Source organism: Rhinolophus sinicus, chromosome 4 (genome assembly GCF_057876585.1).
Source record: "Rhinolophus sinicus isolate RSI-liver-muscle chromosome 4, RSI-T2T, whole genome shotgun sequence".
NCBI lineage: Eukaryota > Metazoa > Chordata > Mammalia > Chiroptera > Rhinolophidae > Rhinolophus > Rhinolophus sinicus.
In genome coordinates this window covers 117,893,421-117,906,275 of record NC_142504.1, presented here as the reverse complement: position 1 = coordinate 117,906,275, position 12,855 = coordinate 117,893,421, and the positions used below count along the sequence as shown (strand labels likewise).

The window sequence follows — 12,855 nt, the reverse complement described above, 5'->3', positions numbered from 1 at the left end:
AATAAAGTTCTGTTAAAAAAAAAAAAAAAATGACATGTGAATATCATGTTAAAGGACTCTGAGTACTGCTAACATTTCAAAACTGGCTACAGTTTTCAACTCCAAACTTCAGAGAGCATAGCTGTGCCTTGAACAATAAGCGAAATGAATGATGTCAGTAAAAACCACACGAGTCGTCTGTATCACAAAAGGTCACAGAGTCAGTACGTTAGGTTCCACTGACCTTGTTCTACAGTTTAAGTAGAAGGAGACATTGTTCACAATGACCATACGCATATTAGACTCTGCAAAGGCAACAGAACACAGGTGTGGCTACTGAATTACTGTGCTGATTCTTAGCTACTCATCTAGGCCGACACAATAAACATGCTTCCTCCTCTGCACACTGCACACTGTGGACTGTAAAGAAAGAACAGAAGCAGACATCACTTCTGAAAAGTTCAGTTGGTATTTTAGTAATTAGACTAAATTCCATTTTTTTTTTAAAATTCCATTTTCTAGTAACAAAAGTAGTTACTTAGCATGTTTCTTTCTTCCATCCTTTTTGAAAAATGCACACAAAAATAAAGGTTTACCATCTAAATAATTCAGGACTCAAGACTGATCTATTTAAAAGGAGCGAAACAGGACCTTGTTAGAAACACGAAACGAAGGCAATGAAAGGCAGCCCATCGGAATTACATGACTATCACAATTCGTGCAAGGGCAATGTCTCTCCAATCAACGGAAACGCCCAATGTAGCCAGGACCCCGGGCCGCCCCGATCTCTGCACCGGAGCTGACCCCCATTCAGGGAAAATGGGGGTTTGCAGCATTTTCTTTCTCACGTGGCAGCTGCATGCGTGAGCTACAGGTGGTCCCATCGCTCTCACAGTTGGCCTGTAGGAGACTTGGGGAGACTGGGGGGACATGGACAAACTCAGGGGACTGCCATTATACTAAGGCGAGCAGGAAGAGCAGAGAAATCTTTTACAAACACGAGTATTATCATTTATCTTTTAAGCTGAAAGCCCTTAAGTTGGCTGCTTCCTTCTCTTACAAGACCGTCAGGTCGGTCTCCCTTCCCCCACATGTGCAGGCTCAGTCCCACAGTCGCACACACTCACCCTCTCCCACACTCAGTCCCACGCTCAGTGATGGAATCCGTCACATGCTCGGCCGCACACAGTCTGACATTCCCTCACACGCGGTCACACACCTCTGGATGACACAGTCGCACGCGCCCCAGGGGCCAGAGCCTTGCGGCCTTGGGCTCTTCAGGCACACCTCACTCGCTCTCACTCCGACGTCAGTGCACGTCCACACGTTGTCCAGCAAACGTGTCTGACTGTCAGCAGCAGAAGTGTGAGAGGAAGAAAGCAGGTAATGGTCCAAAACGCTAACAGCGCTTAAGGTGGTGACTCGGAACTCACTGCACTCAGGCGGCCTTTCTGTAGGATTTCTTCTCCCGTATGCTCAATTCTTTAATAAGAACATGCTTTCTTTTCATAAACATCTTTGCAGAAATGCAAAACGATTAATCCTATCTGTTCCAGAACTCGGTACAAAGCACTTATTGCCAGGACACTGCCCTGCTGCTTCCACAAACACCTGGCGTGTTTGCTGCTGGAGGTGCGGTGACAAAGCAGCATCGCCTCCTCCGCAGGTGTCATCTCTGCACCCCCAGACGGCACAGGATCTGGCACGTGACACCTCCTCAGTGACTGTTTTCTGAAATTGTAACTGCTCGCCAGTCCGTGTGTGTGACCAAGACTGAAACAAAGTTGACTGCACCAACAGAAATCTTTAAAAAAATAACTGTAGCAATTAAAAGTGAACTACAGTCATACACTAAAATCCCTTCAGCATTATAAAGCATTTACGATAGCAGCATAAGTGGTTCAAATCAGAAGTTACTTGGGCCTCCCCATCCCATTAGTCAGTCAGAGGGAAAGGACCCTGAAGCTGCCCAAACACCGTGATCACACACACACACACACACACACACACACACACACGCACGCAAGGACACGGACAGCCACATACGCGCCCATCTCACCAGTTACTAAAAATCAAGAACTGATGTGATATCACAGTGCAGTAACTATTATCCAAAGCCAAAAGTGAAATAGCTAAATCACTTCAATGTAATGCCTTTCTCAAGTGTACATATGCTAAAAAACAGAAACAAACTGTACTGAATGTGTCCAAGGAGATATCTGATACAGAAAAATTTAAGAACTTGAAACATTTTCTAGGTTTTCCCTTTTTAGTTCAAATTTTCTATTTCAATTTATTCTTGATTTGACTGCACTTTTAAAAGAAAGGTTTGCTATTTTTAACTTACATACACAAGGAACATATTTGTATTTAACAGAAGATGTAACTCACCCTGGTAAACGTGCCCTCAAAACTATGGATATCCAGCAGCGGCTTCTGAGCGTGAACATAAGCGTTGATAGAAAAGAGGTCCTGGAATACACAGTATCTACATTAATTACTTACAATTAAGCAACATTTCTCGAAAATTCTTCAGTTACCAATTAATATTCTTATGTGTTATTTACCAAAAGAGATGGTGGATTTTCTTCTACTTTGTGTGCTGACATCATAAACTAGGATGGAAACTAAAAGAAACCATTTTAAGCTCCGCAGAGATGTGGTAATTCCTCAATTCTCTCAGACTACTGCCACCTACTAACAGGTGTGTGTCGAAAGCAGCTGGGAGGTGCTGATAAATCCCCATGGCGTGCGCTGCCCCACTCCAGTTTTAAAGGTGGCGCTGCGTGTGAGTATCAGAAGTCGTAAGAGTAGCAGAGAATTCAGTCTCAGTGGGGTGTAAGTTTTCCATCGCATGTAGCAAACGCCTCGCTCTGCTCACGTTTTTGTCCCAGCAGCCACTGCACTTGCTCTAGCTGTCGCCTCCCTTGGAGCCATGCACACAGTGCGTGCTTCTCCGTGACCTGCACGTACGAGGCCGGGTGGGAAGGCTGTCACTACTCGAATCATCGCCACCTTCCCAAGGGCAGTTCTTAAGCACACAACACACACCCTTTAGGTGACCCTGTTTACTGGCCACGTGTGACCTTTAATCCGCAAGACTCCACAGACGAGCCCTTAAGCACCTAATTTTCAGATCACTATAAAAGTTATGCTCCCTGGTCCAGAAAGCTTAGTTTTATTAAAATAACAGAAGTGACATTAAGCAAACAACGTATTTATAACAAACTTCCATTTTTTTAGTGATGTATAATCAGTTTTATCAGGAGGTCACTAAGAACATACATACTAGAAGGTCCTTGTCTGCCTGGACTCTGACAAAAGCGTCGCCCATGCAGGGTTTTCACTGGGCTACCTGCCAGACAGCCCAGGAAAGGGTGACTTTGCATCCAAAGTGATCAGCTTACATCTGACACTGTGGACAAAACCCCAACATGTGCAGAGACGAAGCTCATCTGAATTCTGGAATACGCTGCAGGTTTGGTGTAGCCAGATAGCAAATGCTAACGTGGATGGAAAAAGACCGAGCCAACTCATGTGCACCCAAATAATACTGGGTGAATCATGTCCACAGACGGACTGTTTATACTTGAGCTTCTTAGGATTTTCATCACTGATATTAAAAATCTTTTAATTATTGATATTTCAGCTGTTTTAACAAAACATCTCTAACTGGCTGTCGGGGAGCTGGATGAGCACAATACAGAAGTTACACAAACCTGACTTGTACTAAAGGGCTGACACTCGAATGAGCTAGTGACATTAGCGTCCACATATGAAAGGTTACAGAATCCGTGTCCCATGCTCTCTCCATGCCACCACCTACAGACCGCATAGGACGGGGGCAGTGGCACGTTCGGCGGTGGCAGCGTCCTCTCCTGTCTACTTTCCAGCCGCCCCTTGAGGAGGACCCCTCCATCTCACTAGCACTTACAAGTTACCAACAGGCGCCCAGGTCATGCGAGTGCTCACTGGACAGTCAGAAGGAGACTTCTAAATTTAAGGAAAGTTCTGAGACCTGACTGCAGGTCTCATGGAACAATCTGCTGAACACTAACAAACTGAATGAGGAGAAGAGCGAATTAACCACCCAGCAGAGAAGCAGTCCACACAAGCTCACCGCGCAGCGGGCTGCCGGCTGCCTGATGACAGACCCGACTGCAGCTCGCAGGCTCCCGTCTCGAAACAGGTAGGAGACCCGCGTTGTCTTCCCATCACCCCAGCGCCTGGACATGATGACTGCTCTCCCATACGGCGTGGTGCTGGTGCCACACCTGAGGCAGAGCTCTCAGGGCACGGTCTGGACCCTACGCTGGACCCGACACGGTCTGCCAAGAGCTGTGCCAAGCTGAGTGCAGGGATAGCCTCACAGACACACCTCGGACCTGGGACAGGTGCTGAATTCGGACCCCTCAGAGGGATCAGCTATGAAAACTGCCCGCTGGCTTGGCCGCTGGGGTCACCAGAACCACCTGCCATCAAGGGCCCATGCCCCGGTGGGCCATCTGAAATCGAGCTGCTATCAGCCCAAACCTGGGCCCCTGCGCAAACCTGCAAATGGGAGGCCACTACAAGGATGGTGACCCCTCCACGGCCCCATCTGTCTCAGGGGTATCTCACAGCTGTCACCTTGCATTTGGCACTTGGATCAGCTGAGTTTGCAACAGAGGACCATGGGCCTGGGCCCGCTTCCCTCACTTGCTCCCACACAGGCCTAGGAAAGGCAGTGTGGTACTCAGGGCTGCTGTCCCCTGAGGGCATGGGCTGCTAGGGGCCACTCCCAAGATAAAGGGAGGAGGGGTGACTGAAAAGACTGGGAGCTGGGACGGCTCAGACGACCGTGACAACAGAGAAGAAACAAGCACGACCCTAGGTGGGCAGGCAGACAAGGGCTCGGTGGTCTCTGCCTCTCCATCTGTTCGCATGCTCCCCCCAGCCCCTGCAAAGGAAACCACGGCTGCCTGTGCAAGCTTCTGCAAGCGAGTACAGCTTGAAATGCAAAGGGGACAGCTGGGTTTTCTCAGATGGACCTTATGGTGAAGGGGCGCTGTCTTCCCTGGCTCCAGCCAGGACCCTAAGGGGCATCCTGACACCAACAGTGCAGGCTGGTCTCACACAGCAGGGCAGTCCTATGATAATAATTCTGCTACTTCTGCTGTCAAGATGCCTTGGCCCAGGAGTGGCCTGTGAGCAAAAGTTAACACACGAGGCTTAGGAAAGCCTGCTTGCAAGAAGGCTGGTCCCTGGCTGGGTTCTGGGGACATGGATTTCAGGAGGGGTCCCACCCTTCCCGGATAAGAAAGGCTCACTGTACCTGAACTGTTTATTCAAACAACCTGGTTTACGCCAAACACCTGCTTTCCTTCTGCTGCCTTTGGGACACCCCAGTGAAAGCAGCTCCACCTGCTGGGCATCCCTCCAGGACAGGACTTCACACGTGTTCTCACCACCTGTGGCTGGGGGACCGAGGAGGCCTGTACAGTCCCCTGGAGGGCTCGGGGGGGGGGGGGGCTTCTGCTTAGTGTCATCCAGATTCGCCCAGGCACTTCTCCCTTTGCCACCTGTGCTCTGTCCCTTCACTGGGAGAACTCATGGCCATGAGCAGGCTAGTGGCTGAGTCCTGAGACCCCCCCCACCCCTAGGAATCATCAAAACTGGGGGTGCTCTCGAAAGTCCCCCAACACAGAGTGCCATTTTTACAGTTTTTGTTTTCTGTTTTGTTGTTTTTGCCTTGGAGCAAAAAGTTTGAGCACGGGGACTGCTGAAACAGACCATCACAGCCTTCCAGACAAAGAACCCGATGTCAGGCTGAGACAGCCCCAGCAGCTGAGCGAGAGGAGGGGGGAGGCTGGCAACAAGAGCCTCAGCAGGGCCCGAGGCTGTGAGCGCTCACTCAGACCCTGAACAGCCTCATGCACAGCGCAGATGTCGAGCGGCTGAAGAACTGACCAGACTCCACGGCGCCCGCTGCAGGAAAGACAGAGTTCGGAGTCTGACTTCAGCCAAGTTAACTACCAGTGAAAACCAAACAAAAACACAACAGTCTTCAGAAGAACCTAACAGAATCCCGAGTTTCCACAAGTGTCTTCAATAACTGCTGAAGATACAATCCAAATTTCTAGACATACGAAGAAACAAGAACTCAAGATCCTTGTTTAAGAAAGAATTCAATAATGACTAATTCTGAGATGACCAGACAGAATTAAGAGATGAGAATTTCAAAGTAGTTATTATAATGTCTCAAAGAATCAAAGGAAAACATTGTCCCAAAGAACATATAGGAAAAGACAACACAGAAAAAGAAAACATATTTAAGAAAAAAGAAACAAATGGAAACTCCAGAATTGAAAAAAATACAATATCTGAAATACAGTATCTGCTGGGCTTAACAGCAGATGGGAGACTAGAATCAGTGAACTTGAAAATAGGTCAAGAGGTAACAGATCTGAAGGACACAGAAAAAAGATTTTGAGAATGGATATGTAATTGTAACTGGGCTCCTGGAAAAAGTGGAGAGGGAGAATGGGAAAGAAAAACTACTTGAAGAAACAATGAGTGAAAACAGATTAGTTGACAAGATAAATGCAGATTTAGGGAGCCCAGAAAAGCCCTGGACAGATGAATAAAATGTAAATATTGAAGTCACACCACTAAAAAACGAAGGTAAACAAACATCTCAAAAACACTTAGGGAAAAATGACACACTCATACAGGGCACAACTGTCACTGTAACATTGATTTCTCATTGCAAATAGTGGAAGCAGGAGACAGTAAGACAAATATTTAAAGTGCTGGAGGGGAATAAACCCTGCCAACCCAGAATTCAATATTCAGCAAAAATATCCTTCACAAAAACAGGTGAAACAAAGGTATTTTCAGATCAGCGACAATTGGAACTCGCTAGCAGACACGCACCACAAGAAACGCTAACAGAAGCTCTTCAGGCTGAAGGGAGGCAGCACCGATAGAAACACAGACCTTCAGGAAGGAATGGGTAAGAACAAAAATGGCAACTATCAAAAAGAAAACAAAAGTCCTGTTTTTTCACTTACTTTCTTTATAATATGTAGACATAATGCATATAGAAAGTATACAACTGCATGTAAAAATATATGCATACGAAAATGCACAATACACGTTCAGCATAGGGTAAACGGATCTACTCAATGACAAGGTTCTTACACGCTATGTGGAGTGATACAATTTCAACTTTTCACAAGACTTTCAGTTGAATGCATTCTGAAATCTCTAGCAACTAGTAAAAAAAGCAAAGAGGAATAGCTAAAAAGCCAACAGATAAAGTAAAACAGAATTCCAAACATATTCAATTGACCTGAAACTGAGGCAGGAACTGAAGGACCACATGAGACACTAGAGGAGGCTGAAGGCCTGAGGGCCGGGGCCGGGGATGGGGGTTGGAGGGAGACTAGGAAGAGGGCAGGGAGTAAGTGACAGCTTGACGTCTCTGAAAAGCAGGATTAGATGAAAGCTATGGGAGAATTATCCACAGGTAAGAGAAGTACCGGTTCTTCGTTGTAATGATAGGTAAAAGGGGGGAACTGGTACCAACACGGCTGGTGGTGTTTATTTATTGGTAGGAAACCGAAGGAGTTCCCATTTGATAGCATCCTTTTTCTGTGTAAGGCCGATCATCTGACGAGACAAAGGCGGGGAGGGCAGAAATGCAGGGAAGGGGAAGTCTGAGAGCACTGCCACTGAGAAGAGGCACAAGAGTGGGTGACAGGGTGGCAGTGACAGGCACTTTGCTGTGTTGTCTGTGGTCATGGTTTCCGGGTGTATGGAAGGGTGCAGCTTAATTATGTACAAAACTGCCAATTTTACCTCAATGCAATTGAAAACACACACACAAAATGACAACAGGCGGCAGGTACTAAGGACCAGGCTAGAAATGGTGATCACGAATTTATGTGTTCACCTCTGGCCTCCGTTCTGAGGGATGCGGAACAATCCTGTTTCCAGTCCTACTTAACTGTTTTTATGTCAGCAATCATACGTCCTTCTCTGAGGCCTTTTCTACTTGATCTTTTTTCATGGCTTCTGTTCTGAGTGTTACACCCTCTCAGATTTCCTAAAACCCTCTAAAGATCCCACTCCTGGAACGCCTCATCCACCTTGGCTCGGTTTCTCAATGTGCATGGTCTCCCCCTTGCCTGTTGCTGCTACACGAGTCCAATGACCCTTCAGAAAGGGGGGCAGGAGGCTGTGGGCTCCCACGCTGTGCACAGGCCTCCTCCTTTTCAGATCTCCTCTGTGGGTGGGGGCCTGATGGGTGGGTGGTACAGGTGTGGTCACAAAATACGGTGAATGTTTAATAAAAAAATGATTACAGTAAAAGGCACTTTGCCATTAATCCCCCTCAAAATATCCCCATTGCTTCGAACACACTTATCCCATCGTTCTTGCCACTTTCTGAAGCAGCTCTGGAAGTCCTCTTTCCTGAGTGTCTTTAGTTGTGCTATTGTGGCTGCCTCGATGTCCTGAATCATTTTGACTTTGGGGAAGAGCCAAAAGTCGCACCGTGCCAGATCCGGTAAATAAGGTGGGTTAGGCCACACCATAACGTTTTTATAATATTTGACAGAAATTGCCATACCAGAAGCGATGTGTGACATGGAGCACTGTCATGATGTAGGATGATTCATGGCACATTGTAAAACACACCTTCTCTCAACCGTAGCTCACACCTGACTGACTGCACCAAACAAGTTGAAACTCATCACAAACTGTTACTGAGGTTTGAGCGCCGCTTCCCATACTGAAGATCCTGCCTTTGCATTGGATGGCACTCGGCAGCAGCATTCACCGTATTTGTTGATCACACTTCGTATGTCATCACTCAAAGATAATACTCTTTAACAGAAAACAGGCAATAGCCTAAAAGTGACATGGCTCCCTTCATTTCTGGAAGAAACATTTACTATTTTGCTGCATACATTTCATTTATTTCCTACTTTGATCTAGGTGTGTGAGAAGCATACACATTTTCACATTGCTTAAAAGTTATTTAAAGAACTAGTGTGAAGTCACAGATTCTAATAAAAATGGTGATCATAACAATGAATCTGAAGGGAGCACCCGGTTCTGAGGACCGAAAAACCCTGAGTAGAACGGGCTGCAAAGTCTCGGTGTACACCGGCCCTTAAGATGGGTAAGGGATCAAAGAAAGTCAGCAGAAGGCAAATGAGGAGCCGTGCGACGACGGAGGGTGTTTCCACCCCTCTTCCCAGCTCCGTCCATGTAAGGACACAGCATCCGAGCTCTGGATGGGCACGTGCTCCCCGTGGAGAATACAGCCACCGGCTTCCTTTACAGCGAACTCTCACCATGGGCTTCACTTTGGCGATGAGCTGTGATGAGAAGTGATGTGTGCCACGTGTGAGACGCAAGCACGCTCCATGCCCTGCCCCTCCTGCCAGCCAGGCCGGAGGGGGAGCAGGCATTTGGGACAGGTGAAAGTCACACATCAAGGATGACAGAGCCATCTTCTCAGCCTTGGACCACCCACCTCTGGGATGTTGAGTGAAGGAGAAAAGACATCTCTCTGATTTGGCGGGGCAGGGGCAGGTATAGAAACAGGAAGCAGAAACCATTCTAGACCTCAGAGCAGAAAGGCATTTAACATAGGCAATAAGATACTTCCAACATGAGAGAAGGGGATGAGGCTTATGATAGAATCTCCAAAATTTACTCACAGAATGTTACCAAAATGATCCTCCATGGAAAATATTGTTGCAACTATTGACTTCAAGACACACGGATGGAGCTGGGACTGTGGGGAGCAGAGGCCGCTGCCCACACAGCAACTGCAAGAATCCCGGGAAGCACCTGCCCGCAGAGAACCCCCAACGGGCAGAAGCATGACTCGTCCTTGTTCCGGACTTACAAATGCTTTGAGAGTTCATTTCACTTGGGAAAGCTCATCACACACCTTCAAGGGGGCCTGGAAAGTACATTTGATTGCTTTTCGTGTTTCTAGAAAATAGAGATGCTACACGAGACAAAGGGTGAGCACACCAGCTTTCCACAGGGGGTCTGCTATTGCGGCTTAGACTACACATTAACTAATAAAAAGTTATTTTCAAGTTAATTAGGTCAAGTTAGTTTACACAAGAAGAAATACACTATATAATTTTAGACGTATGAAAATACGACTAGAATGTTTAACAAGCACCCAAATGACTCCTAGGGTAAGGCAAATTTGAGAATCAGTCATCACTTAAGTATTATACTGTCACAGAAATGTTCAAAAAATAAAACATGCACAGAACAGACTACCTTTGGAGACAAGGAAATAAAGAGCAAGCCAACAACAGTCCTCATTTGCACATGCTCTTGAACGTCTAGGGAAATGCATTTCATCTGGTGTATTAGACATCAAATGACTGAAAAATGGCACAATAATGAGAATGTCATTTGAAGCTTTTCATGATAATCTAAAAATCATTCTGAAGTTTTCAATAATGTAGGGAAGCCTCTGCTATTAGGTCAAGGGCAACATTTGTTCGCATTACTTAAAGGTCATTAAAATACATCCTTAATCATAACATGTGGTTCATTACAAATAAAATTGCCTTTCGTTCAATAAAACTAATTAAATGTAAATGGTATTGTTTACTGCTCTATGGATCTTTTGAAATAAATCAGCAAGTCATGATTTATTGAAAATTACGGTGACCTCATTGTTGTTAATACATTTGCCTGATCACAAAAGGCAGAAACGGATTTCCCGAATGTCTCCAGTGCCTGAAACGGGTGCCTTCTGGACGACTGCAGCGACGAGGAGCGAGCCTGCTGAGACAGGAGCTGCAGTGCCCCCATTATTCCAGGCTGGGGAAACGCTAATTCTCTGATCACATCAGGTGCTCTGAGAACAACAGGACGCAGAGGTTACTCTTGATGGTGTCCTCTGTTCTTTAAGAAAAGCTCTAAGGTTTGTAAGGTTATTTATTCCTGGTGTCACAATAGACACACTGCTCATCTGCTGAAGTGAAAAACAGAGGATGACACCAAATATTCCCCAAATCCATTACATTACAGACAGAAAAGTCAAAATGAGTGACAGTTATGGGCAACGTAAGCTATTAAATGAGAAACCAAATTGCTTTGCTGTATCCACAATGAAATTAGAGCTTTCTTTTCTATGAAAAGAAATATATACATAATATGCCACATTATATGAAGCTACAAATTTAATTTGATTGATGAACCAGGAATTCAGTTAAAATTCCTTTTTCTAGAATATGCTGCTTTTTGCTTTCATGGTCACATCAAAATTTAAAACTGTTTCATTTACCACACAATTACTTAATCCAAATGCTTAATCACACACCATATCAAAGAGTATCAACCATAAAAATTTTTAATTAGGATTATTTCAATTGTACACTAGGATTATTTGAATTGTGCACTATAACTTTGTAAATATTTTGAAATTTATACATCCGTGTCACTAATAAAAATGAAAAAAAATCCTTATAATACTATATGATAAAAGATCACTTCCTGTGATCACAAGAATATTCAAAAATATATGCGGTGTGATAAAAAAATACAGCGAATGTTTAAATTTAAAAAAATTTATTACTGTAAAAGACACATTGCCATTAATCCCCCTCAAAATACTCCCGCTTGCTTCAAACACACGTATCCCATCATTCTTGCCACTTTCTGAAGCAGTGTTAGAAGTCCTCTTTTGTGAGTGTCTTTAGTTGCGCTGTTGTGGCTGCCTCCATGTCCTGAATCGATTCAAAACGTTTACCCTTCATGGTCATTTTGACTTTGGGAAAGAGCCAGAAGTCGCACAGTGCCAGGTCCAGTGAATAAGATGGGTGAGGACACACCCTAATGTTTTTATTTGACAGAAATTGCTGTATATCCGTTGTGATCACGAAATCCAGTAAATACTGCTGCCGAGTGCCATCCAAAGGAAAGGTAGGGATCTTCAATAGGGAAGTGGTGCATGAAACCTTAGTAACAGTGTGTGACAAGTTTCAACTTGTTTGGTGCAGTCAGTTGGGTGTGAGCTACCATTGAGAGAAGGTGTATTTTAAAGTGTGCCGCAAATCACCCTCCATCATGACAATGCTCCATGTCACACATAGCTCCCAGTAAGGCAATTTCTGTTAAATAAAAACATTACGGTGTGTCCCCATCCACCTTATTCACTGGATCTGTCACCATGTGACTTCTGGCTCTTCCCCTAAGTCAAAATGATTCAGGATATCGAAGCAGCCACAACAGCACAACTAAAGATACTCACGAAAGAGCATTTCCTGAACTGCTTCAGAAAGTGGCAAGAGCAATGGGATAAGTGTGTTCAAAGAGAACAGGAGTATTTTTAGAGGGATTAATGGCAATGTGTCTTTTACTGTAATAAATTTTTTTTATTTAAAACCTTTTCACTGTGTTAAGTGATTTCAAGTTTATTCTCCAAAATGTGTGAGAAATCCACAGAATATAATTACAGTATTTATATTTTAAGTAAATATAGTTAAGGTGCTACATTTTATTAAAAGAAATGATTAAAGTATAAAAATTTCCTATTGTTATTCATTCTTGAAAAACACAGAAATATAGAAAAATGTACATCTGCTTTCCTATACTTCCTTTCTGGAACACTGAGCTCGTGGGGTAAAGTCAAATGCCACAAGCAGCGGCATGGAAATATTGTTTGACTATAGACGAACCCTATAGCAAAAAGGTTAAACATTCACCGTATTGTTTGATTGCACCTCGTAGATCATAACAGTGTCATTTTCACTACTTTCTTAAGACATAATTTACGTGCAATAAACGGTGTCTGTTTAAAGTGTACAATTTTATGCATTTGAATACGTGTATACGCCCATCGCCACA

The 12,855-nt window shown here is 44.7% G+C and overlaps 1 protein-coding gene across 11 annotated transcripts in view; it reads right to left on the bottom strand.

The window, feature by feature from the left end:
• The window catches only part of ATP9B (ATPase phospholipid transporting 9B), a 172,920-nt gene that overhangs the window by 100,281 nt on the left and 59,784 nt on the right, over positions 1-12,855 (bottom strand). For 9 of the 11 annotated variants that reach the window (XM_019715633.3, XM_074339808.2, XM_074339811.2 and 6 more), the window contains one exon: positions 2,371-2,451. The exons of the other annotated variants lie outside the window; for them this stretch is intronic. In XM_019715633.3, coding sequence (XP_019571192.3) covers positions 2,371-2,451 — 81 coding nt within the window. The remainder of the gene's footprint in view (positions 1-2,370; positions 2,452-12,855) is intronic. 11 annotated transcript variants of the gene reach the window in all.